The 27,506-nt window shown below is 54.1% G+C and overlaps 1 protein-coding gene across 2 annotated transcripts; it reads left to right on the forward strand.

Moving 5' to 3' along the window:
• Positions 1–6: 6 nt before the first annotated feature.
• SLC15A4 (solute carrier family 15 member 4) lies at positions 7–27,506 on the forward strand. Of its 2 annotated transcripts, none has more exons than XM_019433805.2 (8): positions 7–611; positions 6,988–7,283; positions 11,203–11,371; positions 11,745–11,822; positions 12,228–12,396; positions 20,577–20,732; positions 21,812–21,970; positions 26,542–27,506. In XM_019433805.2, the coding sequence occupies exons 1-8, from the start codon at positions 87–89 to the stop codon at positions 26,688–26,690; spliced, it is 1,701 nt and encodes a 566-aa protein (XP_019289350.2). In that variant the 5' UTR covers positions 7–86; the 3' UTR covers positions 26,691–27,506. The 2 variants fall into 2 exon arrangements, with proteins under 2 accessions (XP_019289350.2, XP_019289351.2); XM_019433806.2 differs by lacking the exon at positions 7–611 and adding an exon at positions 3,106–3,923.

Below are 27,506 nucleotides of genomic sequence, written 5' to 3' on the forward strand. Positions count from 1 at the left end.
CGGCTGGGTGGGTCTCGCGAGAAGGGCGGCGGCGGCGGCTGCACGGCGGCTGCTGCGCGTTGGCCGGGGCGCGGGGCGGCGAGCGCATGGAGGGCTCGGGCGGCGAGCGGGCGCCGCTGCTGGGCGCGCGGCGGGAGGCGTTCGAGGGCCGGCGCGCGGCGTGCGCGGCCGTGCTGCTGACGGAGCTGCTGGAGCGCGCCGCCTTCTACGGCGTCACGGCCAACCTGGTGCTGTTCCTGAACGGCGAGCCGTTCGGCTGGGAGGGCGCGCAGGCCAGCCAGGCGCTGCTGCTCTTCATGGGCCTCGCCTACCTGGTGTCGCCGTTCGGCGGCTGGCTGGCCGACGCGCAGCTCGGCCGCGCGCGCGCCATCCTGCTCAGCCTGGCGCTCTACCTGCTGGGCATGCTGGCCTTCCCGCTGCTGGCGGCGCCCGCCACGCGCCCCGCCTTCTGCGGGGCCCCGCGCCCCACGCGCGTCCGCAACTGCTCGGCGCCGCCCTGCCCGGACGCTCCCGCCCGCTACTGCGCGCCCGCCGCGCTGACAGCGCTGGCGCTCGTCGGCCTGGGCGTGGGCGCCGTCAAGGCCAACGTCACGCCCTTCGGCGCCGACCAGGTGAGCGCCGCGCGGGCGCGCCAGGTGCGCCCAGATGTGCGCCGGGGCTGGGCCGCGGGCAGCCTGGGCCCGAGGGACTGGCCGCGATGCGCCCTGGGGAGGGGTGAGCACTCCTAGGGGATGGCCAGGGGGCCCGCACATGGAGCGGCCTTCCCTTTTGGGAAGGGGCCTCTTGGGAGTGATGGCCAGGTGGCTGTAGGTGGAAGTCACTTCTTTTCTGGGAGTGGAGTCTTGAAGGCTATCAAAGGTAGCAGCTGTCAGAAGAGCTTTAGGGGACAAGCCAACAACAGGTGCAAAGGGCCTGGGGCCAGCAAGAGCGGGGATGCCCTTGTTGCCCTAGCTGTTAAAGTGACAGGCATGCTGCAACACTTAAATGAGATGTATTAAGTCAGGACATATTGTACACACTCAGAATTAGGTAAGGTTGTATTGCACATACGTTAAAAAAAACAAAACAGAAGTGAGGAGAGAGGTGGTAAGAAGAGGCCAGGTCTTGGGAAGTTTTTAAAAGACTTTGAGGGGTGCTTTGCTGGCTCAGTTGGAGGAGTGTGACTCTTGATCTTGGGGTTGTGAGTTCAAGCCCCACGTTGGGTGCAGAGATTATTTAAATAAATAAAACTAAAAGAAATAGAACACAGTAGGAAGCCATTGTGGGGTTTGAGTGAGGAAATGACATGATCGGATGTGTGTTTCTGAAAGGGGGGCCTCTAGAGCAGGTGTGCCTGGCAGCTGTGACCTGACAGCCAAAACTGGTCTATTTCCTTTTTTGGGAGGGCCCACAAGCTAAGAATAAGAACGGTTCTTAAGTTTTTAAGTGGTAGGGGAGAAAAAAAAAAGAGTTTTGCGACAAGTGAAAATTCTGTGAAACTTAACATTTCAGTCTCTGTACAGAAAGCTTTATTGGAACAGCCCTACCTGTCGGCTGGTCACACAGTAGCTGTGGTGTGGCTGCTTTCACGATGCAGTCGCAAGATTGTGGAGTCGTAACAGAGACGGGCGGTCTCACAAAACCTAAGATATTTACGCTCTGCCCCTTCCCAGAAGAAGTTTGTGACGTCTGGAGTGCAGACTAGTGAGGGAAGTGGTGCCCACACGTGGACCAGGTAGAGACAGGTGACGCTGGCCAGATTAGAGACGGGGATGTGGACTTAGGTGGGCAGAGTGGATTCAGGATAAGTCGAGGTGGAGTGGGCAGGAATTGCTGGCGGGTCATCTGTGAGCAACAGGAAAGACGATGCGTAGGTTTTTGTGCTGAATAACCATGTGATTTTTACCGAGGGCTTGCTCGCCCCTGTTGTCCTGCTCGTTTCACAGACGAGGGAGCTGAGGCTGGGGAGGTTAAAAACCGTGTGCCCAGAGTCACACAGCCAGCACGCGACTGAGCCAGGATGGGAGAGCCTGTCCTTTGAACCCGAGCTGTAAGCGTACCTGTGTCAGGCCACCCATTACAGGAAGGTGGCACCTTCTAATGATGTTGGGAATGATGGATGCCTGACGTCCTGAATGCTTCCTTCTCTGCCCCGTGAAACGTGCTTTGCGTACGTGAAGTCATTGAATCTCCTGTGAACCTCCTACCGTTTTCCAGTAAGGAGGTGGACATACAAAGGTGCTTTCTTTCCGTTGTGGCAAGTGGTCAAGCCAGGGTCGTGGGCATTCTGCGGCAGAAACACAAAGCGTGCAGGGTTGGGTCTCGAGGCCCGGGCTTGTGGCTTTGGGGCTTGGGGGCCGTCAGTGAAGGGACAGCATGGGCCGCACAGCCACGTGATCACCTGCCATGGCCCTCACTGTTCTTGTTACGCTGCCTGATCTGAGCCTCTTGACGATCTATGTACTGGAGTTACCTGTCTTCCTAGAAACAGGCTGAGAACGTTTGGCCTGCACAGAACATTCAAGGGAGTGGGAGCTGGGTTTGGGCCCAGGCTGTCTGACTTAAAAGTCAGTTCTTTCCAGTGGATAATAGACCAGCAATTAACATTCATAAGGAGTGAATGGTCTTGTGAAGGTTATTTAGAATGCATGACAAAGAAGGAACCCTCCATGGTTAATCACATGGACATTTAAAAAAAAAAGTGCTCTCCGACCAGATGACCGGCCTAATCTCTTCAAATATGACCCTATGCTGAAGAGAATAGGACTGACCACTCTAGATTCAAGGACGTTACACCTGAGAACCAAATGCAATGTGTGTGTCATGATGGGATCCTCGGTGTTTTTTAAGCCATTTTGGGGGGCAGTTGGGGTAATTGGATGATAGACCACATATTAGATAAAATCGCATTGACATTAAGTTTCTTTTTAATTTTTTTAATGTTTATTTTTGAGAGAGAGACAGTGCAAGTGGGGGAGGGAGGGGAGACACAGAATCCGATCAGGGCTCTGAGCTGTCAGCATGGAGCCCGCGGTGGGGGTCGAACTCGCAAACCATGAGATCACGACCTGAGCCGAAGTCGGACATTTAACCAACTGAGCCACGCAGGTGCCCCGACGTTAAGTTTCTTAGTGCGATAATGGTCTGTGGTCATGTAGAAGAATGGCTTTATTTCTGGATTCACGTGGGGTGAACTGCCATCCTGCTGCAACTTATTTTTAAATCATTCAGCCTGGAGAGTATGTCATTTACAGGTGCAGAAAAAGAGAACCAAGGATCTAAGTGAAGGGTACACAAAGTGTATGTTTTACTGTTCCTTCAACTTTTCTGGAAGATTAAAACATTTCAGTAAAATGGTGAGGTGTCCTTGAACCAGTGCACAGATAAGGTGGATGTGGTCCCTCCGCACAATGGAATATCACCCAGCTGTGGAAACGATGCGCTGATGGGTGCTATGACGTTATGGATGTCGACAACACCGTGTCAAGTGAAAGATCCACACGTGAGACGCGACGTGTCCTTTTTGTTCCATTTCTACGCAGATGCCCACAAAGGACAGACCAAGAAGACTGCCAGAACAGCGGTAGCTGGGGGCCAGTGGCGACAGGGTGGGAGGTGCCTGAAAAGGAACAGTGTCTTGGTGGCGTGATGGAATGTGGAATTGGATGGTGGCTGTGGTTGCTCAAGTGCGGGTAGGCCACCAACCACCGAGATGGACGTTTCCAAATGGGGAATTGTTTCCTATGCGGACTCTATCAGGAGAAAAGCATTCAGAAGGAAGGCGTTGCTGCTGTTCTGCCACAGGCTCGCTCGGTGCCGGGTGCTGCCTGCCGGGTGGAGGGAGGTCTGGGCGTGAAGCCGGTCGGTCGGGCAGCTCTCCAGGGTGGGTTACTCGTCACCTCCTGGCTCTTCTTGTGTCCAGGACGTCTGCTTGTGTTCTTAAGGTAATGTAAGCTTCTCGATCACTGTCCCCTTCCCCTCCCACCCCCCAGCAGGGTCTCGAGGGAGCATTCTGAGTGAGAGATGAGTGGGGTCCGGCAGTGTAGCTTTGAGGGGCCTCTGTGGCCCTGAGATAGCAGATGGGCCACTGAGGACTCCAAGGCGATCCGTTTCGATGGAAGTCCTGCCAGCCCCTTATTTCTCCCCAGTGTTTAACCTTTTTCAGAGGTCGCGACCGTCCTTTCAAATAGTGAACTGAAAGAAGAAAAACTTACTTTACAGATAAAGAGAGGAAATGATACTTTTTTTTTTTTCCTGGAGGGGGGAAAAAGTTGCAGTCTTGTGCATTTTAAGGAATTTTTCCAAATCTGCCAGCTGTTTGACTTACTGTACATGGTTCTGTTCTTTTCGCTGGACTTTTGTGAATTGACTGCCGTAGCTCCTTTGGACCGGTCACATGAGAAACTTGTTTACCCGCGGTGGGGAAGGGCATGAGCCCCGGAGCAGATGACGATGTGATGTGACTAGTGAGAAGTGGCTGGCTGTAGGCTTGCCAGCTCAGAGCACAGAAGCATGTGATTTGCAGCTTACAGGAGCCAGCTTCCCATTTGTGGAAAAAAAAAAAACCAAAACACTGGTATGTGGTTATTTAGGGCCTTAGTAACAGGCTTAGATTTCTAAAGTAACGTTGGCTGGGGCGCCTGAGTGGCTCGGTTGGTTGGGCGTCCGACTTCAGCTCAGGTCACTTCGGCTCAGGTCCTGATCTCTCGGTTTGTGAGCTCGAGCCCCGCGTCGGGCTCTGTGCTGACAGCTCAGAGCCTGGAGCCTGCTTCGGATTCTGTGTCTCCCTCTCTCTCTGCCCCTCCCCTGCTCAAGCTCTGTCTCAGTCTCTCCAAAAATAAATAAATGTAAAAAAAATTTTTTTTAAAGTAACATTTAAAAATGAAGTACACTTGGAAGTTCGAACAGGTTCACTGCCAGGTTCACGCAGGACGATGTGTGCGGTGCTGCCGTACGTGACGAAAAGGGCCCGACGTGCTTGAACTGATACGAACGCTGTCTGCATTAATTGCGTGGTTCTCTTCCCCCGCTAGGCTGGCCGCCCCCCACCCCTGCCACCTCTCATGCTGTTTCTATCCTTCGTTGTGTTTTCTCTGTAACCATTTCTCTGCTTACAGTTGGTGTTTCCTCCGGTCTGTGTCTGGGATAGGGTGGACACTCGTGTCCAGTTTACTGATACAGAAGAACTGTCTTAGAATACGAGAAATTCCCAGGACACATCCTTCAGCCTGCGTTCACGCCGGCCTTTGGTCTAGGACCTCTGTCCGCTTCTGACGGGGGTGGGGGACAAGTTGAAGCTCCTGACAACGTGCGGGGTATTTAAAACTCAGATTTTCAGTTTGGGGTGGTGGTTCCCATGTAATTACTTGAGGCAGGTTTCTTGCCAGGACAGCAGGCGTCCTTAATCATTTCGGATTAGAATATGTTTTTTCTTTGGAGTCACAGATTTGGCTATTTCCTATCTGTACTTTAATCTTAAAGCATAGAGGTGAAACTATCACATGAGGTTATATGACTGCTACCAAGGTGCTTTTTTGTATCTGGTGCTTGGTGGTCTGGGCCCCCATTGAGAACCTTCTGTGTTCTTGGGTAGTGTGGCCTGCCCTGTGGAACACACCAGGTCTGTTACTGGAACAGAAATTAGTCTTTTCATAACTTAAGGAGTTATGAAGCCTTAAAGGAGCCTTTCATAACGCTTCATAACTTAAGGAGGAGACAACAGAGGTTCCTAGGGCAGTCCTTGTATGCAGTCCAGCATGAACCACAGCTAGGAAGCTTATTTAAAAATTGTGTGAGAGGGGCGCCTGGGTGGCTCAGTCGGTTGAGCGTCCGACTTCAGCTCAGGTCACGATCTCGCGGTCCGTCAGTTTGAGCCCCGCGTCGGGCTCTGGGCTGATGGCTCAGAGCCTGGAGGCTGCTTCCGATTCTGTGTCTCCCTCTCTCTCTGCCCCTCCCCCATTCATGCTCTGTCTCTCTGTCTCAAAAATAAATAAACGTTAAAAAAAAAATTAAAAAAAAAATTGTGTGAGATGGGGCGCCTGGGTGGCTCAGTCGGTTAAGCGTCCGACTTTGGCTCAGGTCATAATCTCACGGCTTGTGAGTTCAGGCCCTGTGTTGGGCTCTGTGCTGACAGGTGGGAGCCTGGAGCCTGCTTCAGATTCTGTGTCTCCCTCTCTCTCTAACCCACCCCTGCTTGCACTCTGTCTTTCTCGGCCTCTCAAAAATGAATTAATGTTAAAAAATATTTAGGAAAGGTAATAAAAACTGTGTGAGATCACTGGCTGGTGTAGAGAAGGTGTCCGTGTGGATGTGGAAATCAAGGGAAGGTGGGAAGGTGTGAGGGGCCTGTCCCCATGTGGAACATCACCAGCACTGTGGGGCCCATTATGTGGTCTTCTCAGAGTGCGACCTGGGGCTCATGTCCGAGTTCAGGAGATGAGGGGTTCGTGAGCCCCCCAGGAGTCTCTCCCTTATCAGAATCTCCCGATTCCCTGGATTGCCTTCCTAATCTGAAAACAGCATGTGGTTTTAGGTTCAGTCTGGGATTTCCTTTTTGCCCCAGATTTACCAACGTGTGGAGTTGTACAACGGTGGTTCTAAAACTTACCGTGAATACAGGTCGCCTGGAAAAATGTTTAAAATGCCGATTCCTGGGCCCCAACCCCCGAGATGGTGACTGGGCGGGTCTGGAATGCGAGTCTTGTGAATGGGCACTTGTAGGGAGCATTCCAGTGTTTGCAGAGCAGGTGGTCCCAGCCAGTACTTTGAGAAACTCTCTTGGGTTTCTTGGATTTCAGCATGATTAAGAGAAGCACCCCCAGAAAGTGCAGTGATTAAAGTTACGGGGTGCTCCTTTGTCAGGCGCCCCAAATGGATCTGTAGGCACCGTTTGGTGGGGCTGCGTTTCTTATGAGCTGCCACAGTGACAGTGACCGTAGTCACTTATACGGGTTTCTCTTCCTTGAGGATGATCACGTTTTAAAGTCTGTTTCCTCCCCGTTGTTTTAGGTTAAAGACCGAGGTCCAGAAGCCACAAGAAGATTTTTTAATTGGTTTTATTGGAGCATTAATCTGGGAGCAATCATTTCCCTGGGAGGCGTTGCCTACATTCAGCAGAACGTGGGCTTTGTGACCGGCTACCTCATCCCAGCGGTCTGCATCGGGGTGGCTTTCCTGGTCTTCCTCTGTGGCCAGAGTGTCTTCATCACCAAGCCGCCCGATGGCAGTGCCTTCACGCATGTGTTCAGGATACTGGTGTATTCGTGCCGTCCCCAGAAGCGGATCGGAGAGCACGGTCACAGTGGGTGAGTGCCGGCTGAGACACGACGCTCCCAGCGCTGTGGATACAATACTGGTTTGTGTCTGACGCACATTACCGTGTGCAGGGCTCTGGTTGGTGGCTTCAGTGTCTCACGCGCACACGGGGACGTTGTAAGGCGCTGCCGTCTCCATTTTTTTTTTTACGTTTATTCTCTTATTTTTATTTTTGTAACATTAATTCATTTTTGAGAGTCAGAGACAGAGTACAAGCAGGGGAGGGGCAGAGAGAGAGGGAGACAGAATCTGAAGCAGGCTCCAGGCTCCGAGCTGTCAGCACAGAGCCCGACGCGGACCTCGAACTCACGGACCGCGAGATCATGACCTGAGCCTAAGTCGGACGCTTAACGGACTGAGCCACCCAGGCGCCCCTGCCGTCTCCATCTTACAGGCAGACCGGCAGCCTGATTCCGGGACTCATGCTTTTAGTGTTTAACTTCCACCCTGAGTGTCCTGTCACCACTGGCTCGGATGGACCTCTTCTGTAAAAGTGACAGAGATAGACATTGGCAGAGAGTAGAGAAGAGACGTTATACATACTCCCTGTGTTTCCCTTTTGGCTTTAAAAAGCTTTGAAAGTCATTTGAATGAAACATCCAGCAATCGCTAACTTGTATTGTACTTCCGAAACAGTAAGCTGTTGTGTCTGTCTTCTGAATCGGCTGCTGAGTGGGTCAGTGTGGGCCCCGTCATCCACTGGTCCCTGCGGCCGCTCTGGGACAGGACGACACACGAGCAGAATTTTGAGAGGCAGGAGGGGAACTGCATCGTCCCCTCTGCATGGGACTTCCCAATTTTAGTGCTGAAAGTCCCACGTCCTGCAGTTTTTTAGCTCTGGAAGTCCCACGTCCTGGGGAAGTCCCGGGCAAGCTGGGACAGATGATAGGTCACCCTCGATGCATATTAATACAGAAAAGTCCGGAACTTAGCCCAAGAAGAGAGCTCAGCAGTTTCGGGCTTTATCATTGAAGCGTGATCTACCCGTAGTACAGTGCACCCCTCATACTGTGTGGTTCTGGAGTTAGGACGGCCTCATTCGACATAGGGTCTAGAGTATTTGTCACCCCTAAAAGTCTCCGGGACCCTTGGTAGTGGACCCCCTCAAGGAGAATTCTGATAGGCACTCCTGATGGGTGGGCGGGCGGTCCCTGAGCCAGAGGCCGACCCCTCAGCCACACAGGGCTTTGTGCAGCACACTCCTCGCTGGGTGGCACTGAACTCTGGAAGGTTCCGTGCGCCAACCCCCACACCCACCTTCTCGTGGCTGGTGCCCTGAGCCATACGAACGTGTGGTATTTCATCGCATGCGGTGGGTTTGAAGCTGTTCCAAAATAGCTCTTGTGGCCCTGCCCCTCCGCCTGGGGCTGCCGTGGCCCCTCAGCTCTCCCCGCCCGTCCTGGGATTCTGACAGGTCCGTGCGGCGCCCAGACCCCTAATTCCTGACCGCGGATGGTGGCAGTGCCGTCTTCCTGGTGCTGTGCCTCGGCCTTGCCTTCATCAGGCCCAAGCAGGGGCTCTCATCCCACACGTTCGGTCCTTGGGTTGAGTACTCGTGAGCAGACCCATCCTCTTGAAGGCTTGGGGTGTCGGTGCGTGTGGTACCTGGTAGACATTCCTGCAGGAGGACGTCACGGCCTCATGGACGTTTTGGGGTGTCCTGCACAAATGGCATGATGAAAAAGGTGTGGACTCTTACTTCAGAATCTGATTTCCCTGTGGGTTCGGTTTTGGGCGACTGGCACAGTTAAGATCGAAAGGACTGTCTGGCAGAGAAGCTGGTGGACCCGACAGTTCTCGAGTTATGTTCTCCTTACGCACGGGTCCGGGCTCTGTGACCTTGGGCAGGCTAATGACCTTGCCACGCCCGCATTCCCTCTTCGTACAGGGGACAGGGGCTCATCTTGCAGGGTCATCGTGGAGCCTGAGAAGCTGGCGTGTGCATGGCTGTTAGCGTGGCCCGGCCCGTGCTGAGAGCCCGGTTACCGTGAACTGCGTGGCCGGGAGGGGGATGAGCAGCCTCACCTGGGGTTCTGCCGAGGTGTTGATCTGCTCTGGTGGCTCCAGGTTCTTTTTGGTCTGGGCTGGTCTGTGTTTTGGAGATGACTCCATGTCGATTTCACGTGAGAAAATCGATGTGTATGTGCTCGTCAGGCTGAGTGGGGATAGTTCTAATCCTTTTCTGAGATGCACACCTTGAGTTGAGAATCTGAGAGTCACTAGACCCTCTTCCTGGGAGAACGCACCTGTGCACACACAGCAGCCTCTGCAGACAGTTCCGGGGGAGCACCGGCCTCGTGACGCTGGGGCCCTTTCTGGGTTCTGTCTGTGTTCCAGGGCATTCGTGTCTGTGGCTTCCTGTTGGACCCTTGTGTGTTGCACAGTAACATGCTAACAACACGCGTGAGTTAGGGAAAGCGTTAGGTGCATTTGACTTAGCGGTATTCAGAACAGTTGAGGAATGCAAGTTGTGTGACCAGTAACATGGGAATGATTTGATGTATGAAAATGGGTTTGTCCTTTGACACTGACAGGATTTTAGAGAAACACATGGGTAGATGATGTGGTAAATCACCGACCGTGTCTGTAATAGGTACGTAGGACTGGACATCTTCTGGCCAAAAAATAAAATTGGAGAAGCTTAGTGAATATTTTCAAAAGAGAGTCTGAATACTATCTTTGGAATTTAGCATTTCTCCCTGAGCGTGGTTTTCCTGATTCTGTTCCCTACTAGATAAGCTGCGTGTGGCTCGGGTGCCACCTCTGTGTCCCTGGCTCCCAGCTAGAATGGACCCAGACATGCAGGCACTCGGTAAATGTTTGTTGAACGGAACTTACCTTTCCTGTCCAAAACGTAGCTGCAATATTAAGTTAGTTTTCAGTTTTTTGCCCCCCCTCGAACGTTCAGGTTAAGAAATGTCAGTGTTATAAAAAAAAAAAAATCGAGACAAAAATGATTTAAAATAGTGGTAACTTAAGTTGGATAGTTTAAGCTACAAAGCAGACAACTAGAAAGCCGTTTATAGCCGAGTTGCAGAATTGGAAGATAATTATGTCCTGGTGGTTCTGGCTTAAAAAGTAGTTGGTCGACAAAACAAATTTTTCTGTTTCACCCCTAACGACCTAGGAGCATCCATATCCGCTGGAGAGTTTAGAGCTGTCCGCTGGGACCTGCCTATCTTCTGACTAGTGACAGTGGCCTAGAGTAAGCGGGCGAGCTCTGTTGCTAGTGCCCAAGCCGGGACCCAAAGGCCTGAGCGTGAGGGTGATGCCTGTGGCCAGAGAGTGGACGGGTGGCGTCCTGGCCCCCGGCTTTGTCACCGCAGCAGGGGGTCCTTACCCTTCCGGCCCGGCTGCCTCCTCTGCAGTGGGGCCAACAGGAGCGTCTTGGTGGTCATGGCTCGTGGTCAAGGTTATCGGGCAGGCTCTCAGTGCCCCCTGCTGCCAGGTGACCTCGTCGTGTTACCGTCACGCCCCCAGCCTCCCCCCTCCCAACCCCGGAACAGATCCCTTCCTCACGGCCGCGTCGGTGGCTGCGTTTAAGTAAACGGCTTTGTTAACAACCTCAGTGTTATGGTCGCAAGGTCTTCGCGTTTGAAAAGCAGCGTGACTCAGAATCCACACCGTCCCGCGCAGCTTTTTTTCCTAAACGCTGGTGCAGCGACGTAGCTGGGGTGGCAGCCGGAGCGGAGCTGGAGGCCAGACGAGACCCGGTGCCCGCCGCGGCCGCCCCCGTGCGGTGCGGCCGCTGGTGTAGGAACCGCGTCGGGCGTGAGTCAGTGAGCGAGGGGCTGAAGGAAGGCACATCAGCGCAGCCAGCTGCCTCCCTGCCTCCAGACTGAAATTGTTGCCAGACAGCCCGTTTCCGGGGGTGGAAGAAAACTAACTCCTTCATTTTGTCTCCCAAAGTGAAGGCGTTGGAGCCCTTCAGCACCCTTCTAAACACAGTCTGTTTGATTCATGTAAGAGGTCTCGCGGAGGGCCGTTTACGGAAGACACGGTGGACGACGTGAAGGCCCTTGTGAAGATCGTCCCCGTCTTCTTGGCTTTGATACCCTACTGGACCGTGTACTTCCAAGTGAGTGCCGCCAGGGGCCCCCTCCCCCGGCCCGGCCCGGCCCTGAAGCTCCCGGGTGCCTCGGTGGCCCTCCTGCGAGTCTCCGGGGTCTTGGCGTCCCACTGTCGGTGCCCGAGTCCCTTCTGCCTGGTTCGGGGTTGTGAAAACCCTTCGACAAGAGGAGCCAGGAGCGGCTGCGCTCCCGGTTTCCCAGGCCCCCCTTTGAGTCTCATTTCTCTGTTCCTTCTTTCTCGAAGTTCTCTTCAGACGACGCGTGTGGGGACCAAATAACCGGGCTGTTCGCAAACTGAGTGTTGCGCGTCTGCTCCCAGAGCGGGGTGGGGGGGCGCGTGCTCGAGCCTTCGCACACCAACCGTACCGCTTTCTCACCCAGATGCAGACAACGTATGTTCTGCAGAGTCTCCACCTGAAGATTCCGGCAATTTCCAGCCTCACGGCCACTCCTCACACGGTGAGAACAACCGGGGCGATGTGCAAATTGTCCCCCTGGAGCTTGTGTGACACACGGGGTCCCCCCGCAGGCCCTTGCGGGAACCAGGAGCATTCTCGCTGGAAGCGGCTTCTGCTCATTTTAGAGACGGGTCTCGGTCGGCTGAGTCGCTCACCGATTGGTGACTAACGTCACTAAACCCCAGCATCCTCACCGCGCTTGGCCCCCTTAAAGCACAGAAGCGCAGACACAGAGGCATTTAGAAAGAGGTCTTTTTCAGTTCTAGTGTGTTGAACCTGGACTTTTTCCTTAGGCGGTTCCACTTGGTAGGAGTGGGTTGTTCTGGAAAGACACTTGTCCCCGTTGGACATTAGTTACGTGGTTGCGTGTTCCTCCCAAGAACTAACCTTGTCTGTGTGTTTCCAGTTCCCGGCGGCCTGGCTGACCATGTTCGACGCGGTTCTCATCCTGCTGTTAATTCCCTTGAAGGATAAACTGGTTGATCCCATTCTGCGAAGAAACGGCCTACTCCCATCATCCCTAAAAAGGATTGCCGTTGGAATGTTCTTTGTGATGTGCTCTGCTTTCGCTGCAGGTGAGGTGGTGTCTGTGTCTCGTTCGGAGAGCCCGAAACCGGCTTCGGCAGCCGTGGGTGACTCCAAGCATGGTGACTGGCCCCCGGTCCTGCCGTGTGTGCACCAGAAAACAGAACATCGTGAACGTGGGTGGTGTTTGTTTTCTAGTTTCCGTTATGTGACGTGTAAGATGTTCTTCCCGCGGCTCCGCCATTTTCCTTCTAGAGCCAAAACCACGTACTCTGGAAGGTGACTTTTGGCTTGGATCAAAGGAGGCTTGTTGTCTCCCTCCTGATTGAGATTTTGGACAACTGTCGATTGCCGAATGGATGAATGTTGATGTAATTCTCAAAGATGGGGATTCTCAACCCTTAGTTCTTAACGTTAGGTCCACTAGTCGGCTTCAGTCTGCCCTGGACCGTTTGCGTTTTTATGTAAAACTGTGCATTTCGTGACAAGAAAGGTTTTATCAAACACAGGTTTGCGACCAGCCTGCACCCCCTAGAAAGAAACGGTTGAGAGCTGATGCCTCAAGTATCCCAGCCCTAAGGGGGGAGTTTTCCGTTGGGGCCTCCCTCGTGTTTTCGTGATTCTTCTCTTCTGAACCGTAGATTGGAATATCTTCTTCTGATGAAACTGAGGTATCACTGACTTCCTCAAGTTGCTCTGGAGTTCTTCCTTCATCAATATTTGAAAATTATGGAATCGTAGGATAGCGTAGTTACATAACGAGAACAGAAAAGCTGATGTTCTTGAACCAACTGTATATCACCCGGTGTTATGAGGAATTGAACGTGAAGCCCTGCCGAGACGGAATTTAATATTCTCCGGCAGTGTTTTCTAGCAGCCTCCCTGCACTGTCCCCAGAGTGAACATATTGATACAGTACTTAATAGATTTAAAGAAATGAGTCCCTAGGCTTAAGAGATCTATATTGCAGCGACCGGGACATTTTAGAAGACAATTACGTTTTCTCTTGATCAAATAGATAATTAAAGTGAGGTTGTGTCTGAATGAAGTTTTTACTGTGTGCTTTCTTTATAATTCTGTTTCCCTTCCAGTCCTGGGGCACATAGGGAAATAAGCAAAAGCAAATAAGAACTAAATTACAGGGGGCAGGTCTCACTGAGCAGGATCGGAGATCATCGGGGCCGTCTGGAGTAACAGAGCGGCCTGGGGTTGGTGTCTGTGTCCCGCCTCCCCTGAGCACCTGCCGTGGGCTCGGCTTTGGCCTGGGCAGCTCCCCTCCGTCCCTGCATCGGGGAGCCCTGTCTGGACCGTGGCCACGCTGGTCACGTGCTGGGGAAGGCAGCTTGTTCTGTCCCTCTGGGCAGGGCGGTGTCCTCGGTTTTCAGGCATTTCCTAGCAGATTCTAAGTTCGGGCTCCTTTAACACCATCTTACGTTTTGGTTTGATTTCCGGCTGGACAGCTTCTGGGGGGCACCCTGAGAGCCGGGGAGGGCATTCTGGGGGTCTCTATGTGTCCGTGTGGGAGGCAGCAGGCAGACGGTGACCGCTGAGGGTGCCCGGTCGGCCTGGCGGTTCCGCCCGTCACCGGCGCCAGTGGGGCGGACGGGCCGTGCCCTGAGTGGCTGCTCGCGCCCTGCGGGGCGCGCGTGTGGCCAAACGGCCCTGAGACTCCGCGTAGGAATTGATTTCTCAGGAATGGAACACACCCGCTATGCTTGTTCTTAAGAGGCTTGAAAAGGCTGTCTGTGCTTGGTGGCCGGATATTGGGGAGGGGCCTCGATGTCACCGGTTCGGAGATTTTAAATGTCTTGTGCTTGAACCCAGCAGTTTATTAACTGCATCGTAAACAGGGGCCCGAGCTTCTCACAGCGTGACTTCCAGCTCTGGCGAGTGTTACTTAATTGGAACATTAATACGTTTTGAGTAGAGACCTGAAACTTTCATAGCAAACCAAAATTTTAATCGAAAGGAAACTGTTTTGCCTTTGAACTTACTACCTCCTCCCGTAACCAATCAATAGCTTCCATTTAGTACCATGCCTGCTGGTGATAGTGTTTTCTTTAGCGTCCCTGAGATGAGAAGAATCAGGCAGGCCCGAGGGGTTTTCTCAAGTGTGCATAAGAAAAAAGGAAGTGTGTTCGTTGGTTAGATTTCCTTTTCTTCTTAAAAATTGTGTGTGTGTTCTTAAATTACTGAAGCGATATGTGCTCACGGGAGGAGAGGAAATCTTGGAAGCATAGAGAAGAAAATAAAAACGAGCTGTAATTTCCCTAGAGAGCCTCTCTCCTGGGATGGTGTGAACTGGCCTGATCTCCTTTGTGTGTCTGTGCACATGCACCTCCTTTGTGTTTTTGCAAACATGAAATCCTGTTGTGGAAGCTGATTTGAGCCTGATGAGAAAACAGAAGCGTCAGAAAAACCACAGAGTGTAATAAAAGCTATGCATGTTACATGTAAGGAGAAAACCCCCAAAATACAGATGAGCTGTTGCACACGCACGTGCGCGCGCGCGCACACACACACACACACACACACACACACACACTCTTAAGGACACATCATTCCACCGCCTAAGGAAATCTGCAGTTACCACTTTGCAGGTGCCCGGGCAAAATTATCTGTGTGGTGTGTGGTAGGCGTGTTTCGTTTCCTTTGTCACGCGCTTTACAAAGCCCTGAAGTATCATGAAGATCCTCCCGTGTCCGACGCTCACGTACAGCTCTCCAGTGTTGGGTGTCAGGGCTCTTGTTTTCACTGCCATGGTCGCCGCCACGGCAGAATTTCTTTCCTTTCCAAATACTTAGAAGCGTAATCATGGCACCCTTTGAAGGCTTTCGATAACCTGACGGAATTCTCTTCCGGGAAGGTGGTGAGGGGCTCTGCCATTGTCCCGGGCTGGTGGTGCCCTCCATCCGCCTGCCGGCCCCTCTGTGCCTCGTGACTGTGTCGTGGGACTCTGTCCCGCGGGTGTGGGCAGGGGTCCGTGCGCAGACTTCAGGGCCCGAGAGCATCCTGAAATTGGGGCAGAACCAGCTGAGAGCCTTTTTTGGGCTATAGCTTTCATTAGTTAAGAACCCCTGGTCCACAGCGGGTCTTTAGAAATTAGTGTCACATGGTCAATCCGTGGTCATTACAGACACACAGAGGAAGCAGGGGCGACCTCAGTGCATCCAGAACCTCACCATCCAGTGACCACCACGTCATGTCTTCCTAGAACTTTTTCTGTTACAGGTACATTGTTTGGTTGGGTTTTTTTTAATAAATAGAAACGAAACGAACCAGCCACATTTATAATCTACTCTCCTTGTTTACATATACCGTTTTTCTGTGGCGGCTACACAGTTAAGTTACGGCTTTTAACAACTACATGATATTCTGCTGTTGAATGTCCTGTCGTTTTTTAAGCCAGCCTCTCTCGCTGCACACGCTGGCGGATTCCAGTCTGTGCGCACACGCCTGTCCGTGCACGTGCCTGCTCTTGGCTCGCTGCCCGCCCCGTTCCATCAGCACCCCTGTCCGTACTGAGCACCTGTTCTGTGAGTCTCTTACCTGAAGGGCTTAAACACGCTATGTCTTCACTTCAGTGTGTATGGTGGTGGTGGTGGTGGTGATTTCCCCCCAAATAACCCGCCCCGATATTTGTGTACCGTGTATGCTCTGTGGCGTTTTCTACTGGGCTCTTCCTGTTCATCCTGATGTGGAAATCCAGACTTTCATCTTAGGAATATTCTTTCCAATTGAATCATTTTCCGTTAACTTTATTTATGGTGTCTTGCAGGTTTTTTGTTTTTTTTTTAATGTTTATTTTTGAGAGAGACAGAGACAGAGAGCAAGCAGGGCCTCGAGGAGCAGAGAGAGAGGGAGACCCAGGCTCCAGGCTCCCAGCTGTGAGCAGGGAGCCCGACGCGGGGCCCGAACTCACGAACCGCGAGATCACGGCCTGAGTAAAGTCGGACACTCAACCGACCGAGCCCCCCAGGCACCCCGGTGTCTTGCAGTTTTATACACATCTTCACTTTAGGTCCTGCCCATTTTCCGTTGGGCTTGTTCCTCGCTGCACGAGGTGTTTCCGCTTGCTCACATGGAGGTTTTTTAAATCCTGAGTTGCAGTGAATTCTTCTCAAATGGTCTCTTGTTGCCTTCAGATCACACGGTTTCTTCTCCTGCCTTCGCGGTGACCCTCCCTCCCTGTGTCTGTTGGGCGGTGTTGGCTGGGCTTCCCGCCAGGCTGGTAGGGGGCGTCCACTGGGCGGCTCAGCGGGCAGCTTAGAACTTGAGTTTGAGATACACACTCACGACGATGCCAAATTTGTCAGCTGTGTTTCACGTTTACTGAGTGTCGTTGGCAGGAATGAAAGTTGGCTTTTCCTCAGGTACCACGTTTTGGTTTCCAAGAGGGTCACGTGTGTGCCCCCCGCCCCCACGCCCTGGGATGTTCACGTTTTTGATTTCCGTTAACTTCCTGATGTTCGCTCCTGCATTTCGGAAACACCTGTGTGTTGAGAGGGTGGGAGGGTGCTGGCCTTGACTGCTGGGACTCTGCTGTCCTGTTGACGCCCGCTCGCCCCCACCGCGCTTGACCTTGCCTGGCCTCCCGGAAGCACCCCTAGGCCCTGTGCGCAGGAGAATATTTCCACAGGGGACGGTGATCGTCTCCTCCCTGGGAGTCCAGGTCTTCGCCTGGAGAATCCTGTGAGCCCCTCACTCTGAGGAGACGTGCGGTGACTTTTTCACCTCTTCTCAGTTTTGTGCAGATCGTGTTTTCTTCGCAATCCCTTAAGCTTTTTTTTTTCTAATGTCCCGAGTAAGCCGTTCATTTTACTGAGTTCTAGGCTGGAGATAAATATAGTCTTCTAAATAAGCCTGTGGGGCCTCCTTCCTCATTTACAGTTTCGTGTATTCTGTGCTCTTTCTTCTTCAAATTAGGTTGGCCAGAACTGTATGTGTTTTATATTGTTCCGTAGACACAGCTCTTGACTTTATCAATTTTGCTTTCTCTGTGTTTTCTAATAACAGAGAACAATTAAGGGACGCATTTCTATTACCTCGGGTTGGTTCTGTGTCTCTCTCTTGTGCGTTACATCCTTCACTTACTTTTACTCACTCTTTCCTGTTTAACAGTGGAAACCGCGGAATGGTATGAATTTGCCTGTCGCTGCTGCTTTGTCAGGTTTCCTGTGCTTGGATTTGTTGTAATGTCTGTTGTTTTCTAAGGGCGCGTAAATGGGATTGTATTTCCTGTATGACCCAAGAGTAATTTCAGAGAATTGTTCCCATGGTATTGATGTTTAGCTGTAGGTTAAGGATGCCTACTTTTATTGTGGATTTGGGAGAGATCATGGCTTTATGACTCCCGCACTGGGGACTTTGGGCCCTCCTCTCTTGTCCTGGTAGCACTTCCTAAGACGTCTGTAGGGTGCTGAATACGATGGTTCCTCTGCTGTGCCATCAGCTGTGTTCATCAGATGCTTTAGAGCAGGGGCCCTAAACTCAGTGCCTTCAAGGGGCCTGGGGCCACACGGGTGAGCACACGGTCCAGGAATGTGGTAGTCTGTGCATCCTGCCCACACCCTCCCTGAAACTCTGTGTGGGCCTCCCGCACTGCCGCCCGAGCACTGACCTTTGTGGCCCCTCCGTTCAGTGAGTCCTGAGCCGTGTGCCATGTCGATGGTGCCCAGGCCTTGCCTGCAGGTCTCCAGATTGCAGCCCTTGCCCCACACGAAGCCTTACTTTTTGTCTACTTGTTGTGTCAAGGGCTGGGAGGGGTGTGTGTCTGGTCGTCCCTGTGTTTCGAGCTGATGAGGCTGTTCTCGCTCTTCTCCAGGGGTTCACTGCGTCACCAAGGGAGGATGGCCCTTTGGTAGCGAGGCAGAGCACGCGGGGCCCCTGAGACCCGGGCACGGGGTGGGGGGCAGACTTAGCGCTGCTCGTGGTTAAAGAGCTTGGAGGGGATTCTGTCCAGTTCTGTGAATCACACATGCCATTGTGTCTGTGAAGCCGCGAGCACAGGGCTGCCCGTTGGCTCAAGGAACACGCCGTAAATGGCGCCCATTTGTTACTCCAGGTGTGTGTTTCTCAAATCTTTCTTCTGCCGTGTTGTTGGGCGTCCCCTCTCCCCTCACTCCTGCCTGCCGGCTGTGTCGTGGCTGGTCCTTCCCCTCACCTTGGCCAGTGGCCCTCATCCGGCCCCCGCCGCGGGTGCTCGTCTGGACCTGTGCAGAGTCACGTCCTTCACTGAAGAGTTTGCCGCGCTGGCTGTTCCAGCACGTTCCTTCCCGTTACGTCTGTGCTTCCTCGTTATTTCCCACTGTTAACACTGATGACGGCCTGTGCCCAGGCCTCTGTCGTTGGTGGAGCCCCCCAGCCTCCACTGGCAGCGTCCTCTTGTCTGCTGTGGGGTTGGCCCCACGGCCCCCACAGGAGCTCCCTCATCTGTTTTCTCATGTCCCCTCCCGGGCCTGTCACCTGGGTCCCCCTGGCCACTGCCCCTTGTCCCGGCCTCCTCTCCCGCAGTCTGTGTCGTGTCCGTGTTGTCTTGCTGAGACCACAGAGGTCTTGTCCCACGGCGCGTCACATCTCTCCTCTGATGTCCCCGCTGGTGTCCCTGCCCCCCGATACTCACTTACACACATCCCCTTAACTGTGCAGCCTTCCCTGTGAAGAAGAGAGTTTTTTCCCGCTTCAGTTTTCACCCCCAGGACTGGTTGGAAGGGTGCTTCCCTACAGACCCAGCTGCACGCTGGTGGCTGGTGCCGTGACCTTGCAGTCTGAGGGGAACCTCGGCCGACCCACAGGAAGCGGGTCACACTCTGTCCCGTGGTTGGAAGATGCTCCAGCCGGGCTAACACTGCTGCCCACAGCCCTGCTGTAGGACAGCTGTCACTCGTGGATAAGGCACCACACGCCTCAGACGCCCTGTCCCCAGCAGGCGGGAGCACTAGCCAGACGGCTCCGCACCTGCATGTCCTGTGAGAGGACGTGGTGTGGGGGCTGGGGTCCCCTGGACACGCGGCCAGGGAAGGGACGCAGGTGTCTCTGATGGCAGTGAGCCGGAGGCGTCCCCTTCCCTTGCTCCTTCCACGCGTTCTCTCTCTGGACGTTTCACTGGACACGTAGCTTGGGGACAGCTTCCAGAATGTGTCTTCCACCCCTCACTGGTAGCCTGGACCCTCCCCACTCTCTGGTTTTAAATACGTACGCGTTGGCGTGCTTTTCAAAGCCTGGGGTCCATGATTTTATTCACAGAGTTCTTTAGAAACAAAAGTGGTGGCCTCTTCCACCTAAGAACTTGGTGCTACGGCTGTTTTTTGTCAGCCTCACTCCGTGTGTGTGTGTGTGTGTGTGTGTGTGTGTGTGTGTGCGCGTGTGTGCGTGTGCACGCGTGCATGCGTGTTACAGGGAGTGGCTGTCTGTACTCCTGCTTGTTTCCAGTGTCTCTTTGTTGCACTTGACGAAAGACCAGTAGCTGAGCGGGGTCACAGGGCCGCTGAAGGCGGTCTGCTCGCTGGGGTCACAAGGAACCTGGCGTCACTGTCAGTAGCAGGTTGCAGGAGTAACGATAAGTCAGCACGGCAGCCCGAGTCGGGTACCAGGACGAGAAAACGTCTCCAGCCTCACTGCCTTCTGACAAGCCGACGCATTCTTACTCTGCCACAGCGCTATTTAGCGTGGCCCGGCTCCTCCTGTTAGAAACAGAAGGGGTACAGGTGAGCCATCCGGACGTTTGAGGATTAAACCCCACGTGTTGAGTCTCCTGTGTGAGGCGCCGTGAAAAGCCCACATGAGTCGTGTATGGTTCGATCAGTGTTTGAGTAACTAGGAAGCTGGGAGCCGGGAGGTTCTCTAGATTGGGGACCTCCGGGGAAAGCTGTGTCCCTGGGCCTTGTCCCTTCATGTGATTTTTTTTTTTTTTTTTTTTTTAACGTTTATTTATTTTTGAGACAGAGAGAGACAGAGCATGAACGGGGGAGGGGCAGAGAGAGAGGGAGATACAGAATCTGAAACAGGCTCCAAGCTGTCAGCACAGAGCCCGACGCGGGGCTTGAACTCACGGACCGCGAGATCATGACCTGAGCCGAAGTCGGAAGCCCAACCGACTGAGCCACTCAGGCGCCCCCCTTCATGTGATTTTCAAAATAATAATCGTAACAGACCTGTAGTTTTTTAGTTTAATTGCAAATGTTAACGAACAGAGGTTCTATTAACCTACTTATTTCCTACTTAATTCCAGGAATTTTGGAAAGCAAAAGGCTGGACCTTGTTAAAGAGAAAACCATTAACCAGACCATCGGAAGGGTCGTGTATTACGCTGCCGACCTGCCCATATGGTGGCAGGTCCCACAGTACGTGCTGATTGGCGTCAGTGAGATCTTTGCAAGTATAGCAGGTGAGGCTCCTCTGAGGTCAGGGTTGGGGTCTGGTTTGAAGGCAGGAGGGCGTGTCCCTGTGTTGGGGGGGTGACGCAGGGACAACAGATTGCCTCTGTATCTCCTGGCAACAGCTACGGTTCAGAATGTGAGTTGGTAAGTACAGTAATCCTGTAGAAGTGAGGTTCTCCTTCCTTCCTGGGTATAAAACCAGGTTTCCCAAAGACATTCCCATGCATTTGTCCCCTGCTGTGGGGAAGGAGGAAGTCCCGGGTCGGGCACTTCCTGGGCACAGCTCTGCGGTTACCCTGCAGCCCCCAGGCCCCCGGCCGTGGGCCGCTGCCAGAGCTCTGGGTGTCTGGGTGTGCTGGGTCGGCTTCGTGAAGGAGGCAAACCTGATTGCTAAACGTGTCTGCACCAGCCTCTCTTGTCCTGGGAGTGAGGTTCTGTGGGGTGTGGACAGGTGTGTTGTGTGCAGGCCTGTGTCCGGCTTCTGGGAGGGAGGGGAAGGGCGAGAAAATTATCGACAGAGCTGGGTGTGTTGTGGGGGGATGTGGGTGATGGTTCCCCCTCCTCACCTCTCAGCGACTCCCGCAGAATTGGCTCACGATCTGTGAAAGATATAAATCAAACTGTTGTCTACACTGCGCATCTCCACATCTAGTTATTATAAAAACTGGAATTTATAGGTGTCTCTGTTGAAATTATTTTAAGATATATTGCCGTTAAGATAGAAGTCTTAACACAGAATCCCATTTTAGTGTACATACATTGTTTTCAGACCCCTCTCGGTTGAAAATAAAGAAGTTTGATTCTTTAACCTCTTTCTTTCCATACGGATCCATCCCGAAATCCAAGCACTGAGAAGTCAGATGTTACCTTCAGTTTGAAAGCAAGGACTTGACATTTTGCCCCGTGACTGGAAGGACTGTCATGGTGAAGAGAAGGGGCCCCTGACCTCTTGACCTTGTGTTAACTACGGTCCTCAGAGTAGGGCAGGGAGCTGAGTCCCCACGTGGGGCCCGTGCTCACCCTGCCGTTTGAGGCAGGGCACCGTCAGCCCGCGCCTCTCACAGAAGCAACCCCCTTGTTTTTACAGGTCTAGAGTTTGCCTACTCGGCGGCCCCCAAGTCCATGCAGAGCGCCATCATGGGCTTCTTCTTCTTCTTCTCTGGCGTCGGCTCGTTCGTGGGCTCTGGACTGTTGGAGCTGGTGTCCATCAAAGCCATCGGCTGGATGAGCAACCACACAGACTTCGGTAAGGGCCCCGCCGGCAGTTTGAAAACGGCCACTGGCAGAACCCGGTGCTTACGCGACGGCAGGCCAGGCGTCTGAGCGCCAAGGTCACGTTAGGGGAGGTGGGCTGCCCGGGGGCGGCCGTGTGCAGTTCCTGGATTGGCGTGAGCCGCCCCCCCCCCCCCCAAAACACCTGATCTCCTTCATCCTGACCAGTTTCCCGAGGCCCCTGTGAGCCTCTGTCTGCCCCAGGGGCCAGTCTCTGGGGCTGCTGCTTTCCGGAGACATCTTGGACCCCCTTGTGGACCACAATCTTCGTGAGGCAGATAAATGCTCTAGCACATAATTCCCTTTATTGAATCTTGGTTTGTATTTTCCTTTCTTTTCCTGACGGTAGTTTTACATTTTCTGGTATTAAAAAAACAGGTAGGTAAATAGTTGTTTTTCTTTCCTTGTGACCTGTCACAATGGGATTTTACAGCTCACACCAGTAGGTGGCATCTTGGGTGCTAAACAGAGTCACTCAAAAAAGACCAGAGTTTTGCTGTTTCCAGATTTATGGTGGCTTTTAAATGGACGCAGGAGATGAAGGAAGTTTCTTTCTTTTTATGTTACCGTTTTGCTTCTGAAAGCAACTTTATTACTTCATTACATCCTTATGTAACCTTGCAGCATTAACTCCGGTCAGCACTCTTAGCCACCTTCAGGTCTTAAATCCCCTTGAAACTCTGAGGAAAGCGTGGGGACTTTGCCAGAAATTACAGAATTCCAAAAGCCCTGCGCTGAGTTAAGTTCCCATCCTAAGGGGTGAGTGTAAGCCTGTGGGTCCCAATGTGATGCCCAGAAACCTAGGCCGTCAGTGTGGGCCCTGGGGCGTGGGCTGCAGTGCATTCCAGCTGCTGGAGTGTCTCCGTGGCAGGCGCAGACCTGGTCGTCCTGAAGAGAGCGGGCAGGTCCAGGGCTTGGTTTCTGCACGTGGGGCCCCTGGAGGGGACAGCAGGTGCACACGGCATCCGAGAAATCTCACGGGTTCTGGTGACCGTGATCTGTTCTTGTGCACGCAGGACAGCCCTCCTTCAGAGAGAGCCTTGCTGCAGACACCAGGTCTCTGTGATTCCTCAATGTGGATTCTATGTCTTTGTCTTAGTTTTCAGCATATCCTGAAGGATTGATTGGTTTTGGTCAATCTCATTGCTTCCCAGAGATTTGATCCCTTCTGGGCTAATTTAGTATTTAGTCACTAATTGAGTATCTGAGACTTTACCCTGGTTTACCCCTTATTTCTGACAGGGTTGCTTCCAGCCCTGCCCTGTGAGGCTCATCTCCAGTCCTTGCACATGGCACACGCACAGGCTTGGACCCGGGTCTTGTGTGTTGGTGTTGTTTTCAGAGCGTGTAGCCTGGGACGGCCCCACGCCGCTCCCCGCTCCTTACTGCCATGCCAGTGAGGAGAGTTTTGGTGAGCTGTGCTTGCGGCCCCTGCAGCCTGAGTGGCGAGGCGAGGCGAGGCCGCGGATGTAGGAACCGTGCAGTAGTCCAGGCAGCTCCCTCTCTGCTCCCTCCCACCTGGGGATTTGGGCAGAGAATGGGACACGGTAGCCCCCCTCCAAAATCAAACCTGGTTTTAACAGCCCAGGTGTAATCCTGGGCTCCGTCCGTGCTGTTCCTGACTCTCTGCTGTTCCACTCCTTCCCTTCAGCTTCTGTGTTCAGGCTGCTGCTGAAGCAGGTGGCGTTAGAGCTGGCTTAGTGTGTCATGATCGGCCCACGAAGTGGCTTCCCGTGCAGTCATAGGACTGCGGTGTGAAGGGAGAGCCCCCACCCTTCCCCCTCCTTCCTTCCCTACCTGTTCTGCGGGCGTGCTTGGTTTCCATCCTCATCGGGCCCAGAGTGATTCATACGGTGAGGGGCACCGGTCTGAAGTGCACAGTTTGAGATGTTTTCCATCCAGATCAGAATGCAGGACGTTTCGGGAGGCTTCCCTGCGGCCAGCCCACTCCCCACCCCGCTAGGTGTGGAGCGCTGTGATGTCCGGCACCGCGGACCCCCTTTGTCCTGTGCTCTGCTGTGGCCGCTCCCTTCCACGCTCTCGTAGGTGGATCCTCCGTGGCTGGTTCTTTATTATTTGAGGAGTAGCCGGGGGAGGAGTCTGTCCAGTTCACTTACCTGTTCTCTCCTGCTGGGTGCTAGCGAGGTTTCCAGTTGGAGGCTGTCATGAGTCAAATGCTGGTTCTCGCACGTGTGTCTGGGGCACGTGTAAGGTCAGTTCTCTGTGGCCCAGGCGTCTGTCCTCCCAAGTACAACCTCCCAGAGTTTGTCTGTATGTGCATCGTCCTGCAGTCGGTAAAGAGGCCCCAGAAAGCACGGGGCGATTGCTTCTACGGGGTGACGCCATCTCTGAATGCCCTCTGTCACCCCCACAGGCCGACCTGCCAGGGAACGCAGCGTATAGTCCCTGGGCGTGCCGCTCTAAGCTTCGGAAGTTGTAAATGGCTCTTCACTTTGGGCAGATTCGCATTTCAAAGTCGGCCTGCAGAGTGACATCACCGGTGTTCCGACAACGACCTCGTCTCTTAGCGTTGAATGCCTAGCGTTGAATGCCGACAGCACGGTGGTGGCCACAGACCCTGGGCTCCACCAAGGGCGTGCGGCTCTCTCCCAGTGCCCGAATGGAGCCTGGCCCGCCGTGAGGGCTCAGGCGCCGCTCTTGCCTGTCTGCTGAGAGGTGGCCTGCCGAAGCTCAGGTGTCCCCACATCCCTTCCCAAACCAGCCCGCGTGCCAGATCATGGTCTCCCGCAGCCCGTGTGCACGAGAGTTCTCTAGAAGTGTGTGAGCACACGTACAAATGTACATTCGATGTATTGTTAGCTGCGTTTATCAATACGGGCTTCCGGAAACGTTGGTGCAGATGAGTATATGTTCAGATGGAGGGATGTACCAGGATAAGCCAGCTTCACAAAGCCCTTCAGAGGAACAAAGCCTCCGTTTCGTAAGAAGTCAGAGCTGCTGTGAGACCAAGTACAGTGTTTGTTCATCTGTCGAGAGATGTGTCAGGGAGCCTTTTCAGTAGGTGACAGATGGCGGAAGGGGTGGGACGCCTTTGGGCCGTGGTGACAGGGTCAGTCCATGTAGGGAGCCCAGGGCAACGTGTTGTGCGTGGATGTTTGTGTAGAAACATCGCTGTATGTTGTCCACGCGTCCTTCCTGCTTCTCCGTGGTGAGCGGTTGGGTCAGCGGTGCTTTAAAGACTCGCTTCTCCCGTGGAGAGACCGCTAGTCCGTGGGGTGGATGGTCCTGGACCCACCTGGAGACTGAGACAGGACGGTGGCAGACGGGCGGGCTGGGCACTGTGTCAGGGTCGTTACCTGCTCGCTTCCTCCAAATGATGACGCTGCCCGCGAGGTCTCGTGGGCCCCCTTCTGCAGGTGAGGAAACAGCCCAGACCGTCAGGCCATTTGGATTTGACCTTTGTTGGTTGATCTCCACGGTCTGCGGCTGGAACCTCTTCCGCCTCCTCGGGATTTATTGGGAACTAAAGGGAATATTGCATGGGAAATGCCGCGCTGAGTGCTTGGGGCCGAGTTGAGCATTTGGTATGTTAGCTACTGGGGTCAAGTTCGCTCCTGTATCACCTTGAGGATGCTGAGACCTGCGCATTTGCGGGAAAACATCTAAAGACACGCTTCTGTCTTCCTGTGGTACGTAGAGTGTATGTCACCGTGCACTCTGGCTTGTGAAGGGCACGCGCGCTCTGGAGTGAGTTCGGTGTCCCCGAGCTCCCGGACCATGCGGTAAATCCTGAGCCCTAAGTGGCCGCGGCGTCCAGGCTGCCTTCTGGTGTCGCGTGCGGTGTTGAGAAACGTCCAGATCCGAGACCCGAGTTGCAGGGAACAGCACCCGCAGGACTCCGCATGGAGATGGGCTCTCTTTAGTCGCCTTCCTGCTGTTCCGCCGGACGGCGGCTCCGCGCGAGGCCAGCCGTTTGCGGGGGGCACGACCACGGACCTTGAGGGGCAAGCGCTGCAGGAAAAGACTGGAAGGCAACACCGTGTGACCACGTATCTGCTTCCGGGGGCAGGGACGCAGCGGGGTGCGGCCTCGTATCTGCTCCGGGTCGGGGGAGGGGTGTGGGCAGGGGCGCAGGGGGTCCCTTGTTCACTTCCCTGCTCTTTCCGGGCGGGAGCAACTTCAAGTAAAAAAAGACTTTCTCTGCTGCGTCCAGTCGGCACTCCCGTCACTCGCCTTGTCGCACGCTTCTCTTCGGCCCACCGCCCGGATTCCCCTGGGGGTGTGGGCAGAAACAGGTCGCGTCGCTGCAGCCCCCTGGTCCTCCTCCTTTGTCTTCTGGGGGGGGACGTTTGAGGGGCAGGGGTCACGCCAGGGACCCCCCCACCCCGCCTGTGGTGGAGACACACAGCCAGCTTCAGCGCGCTGTGTATCTTGCGTTTCGGAGACACGGGTCTTCGACTTTTAGGCGCTTATTTCCTAATAGCTGCAGGTGAAGAGCACCCTGACCTTGCTCGGGACCGAAGGTGGTAGGTGAGACCTTCGGAGGTCCACAAGCGCAGCTCACGCCTCTCTCGTCCTCCCCAGGGAACATCAACGGCTGCCGTCTGGACTATTACTTCTTCCTCCTGGCCGCCATCCAGGGAGCCACCCTCCTGCTGTTCCTCGTCGTGTCTGTGAGGTACGACCGTCCGCGGTCCCGGGCCATCGGTGCGCCCGCCGGCCGGAGGACCTGACGGCCCCGAGGCCGCGTCCACAGGACGGAAGGGGGCCGTGCGCCGCGCCGGCCGGGCCGGGGGACTCGTGGTCGCCGTGCAGGGGCGGCCCCTTCTTCCCTTGCCTTCTCCCAGATGAGCTGGGTAAGTGCCTTTCCGTGGTTTCCTTCCGGGGGCAGAAGCCGAGCCCCGCGGACGGGGACCCGCGGCGGAGCCGACCAGGGCCCGAGACCGCGCGTCTGGTCTGCGTCCTGGCACTGGTAGCAGATGCTGTGGCCTCCTGCCCGCAGAGACCGTATCCTCTCGCTTTGTTTCCTTGTGCTTGAGAAGCGTCCACTCAACCTTGAACGGGAGGGCTTTTCAGGAGACAAGAACGTGGGCAGGTGCCGCAAGGACTTGGTGCGAAGGTCACGTCCGCGGTTTCGCTCGTAAGCCGCCGAGCTCGCCAGTGCCGGGTTTTTCCGTGGCGAATGTGTTTTATCCGCGTCTTCAGAAACTTACTTTTAAACCATCGACGACTGTTTTCTCACGAAAGAACGTGCGTTGAGAAACATTGAAGGCCGTGTGACCTGTCTCAGGCGAGCAGGAGCCCTGAGGGGGTGTGAGCCTTGCGTTGTCTGTCCTGACATGTCATCCCATCCTGGGCGCCGTCGAGGGCGAAGACTGGTCACCTAGGCGGTCGGGGAGCCTCACTCCGAGCGGAACTCGAGATTCAAGGCCACTGGCAGTGTTAAATGTCCCGAGCGCGCTTGAACCGTTGGGCGGTCTGTGTCGTTGTTTCACGTGGCTGTGAGGGTTCTGATTTGTTAAATAAACTACTCTTTCCTTGTTGCTGTA

The sequence above is a fragment of the Panthera pardus genome, unplaced genomic scaffold (assembly GCF_024362965.1).
Source record: "Panthera pardus isolate Hobbes unplaced genomic scaffold, ASM2436296v1 HiC_scaffold_14, whole genome shotgun sequence".
Taxonomy (NCBI): Eukaryota; Metazoa; Chordata; class Mammalia; order Carnivora; family Felidae; genus Panthera; species Panthera pardus.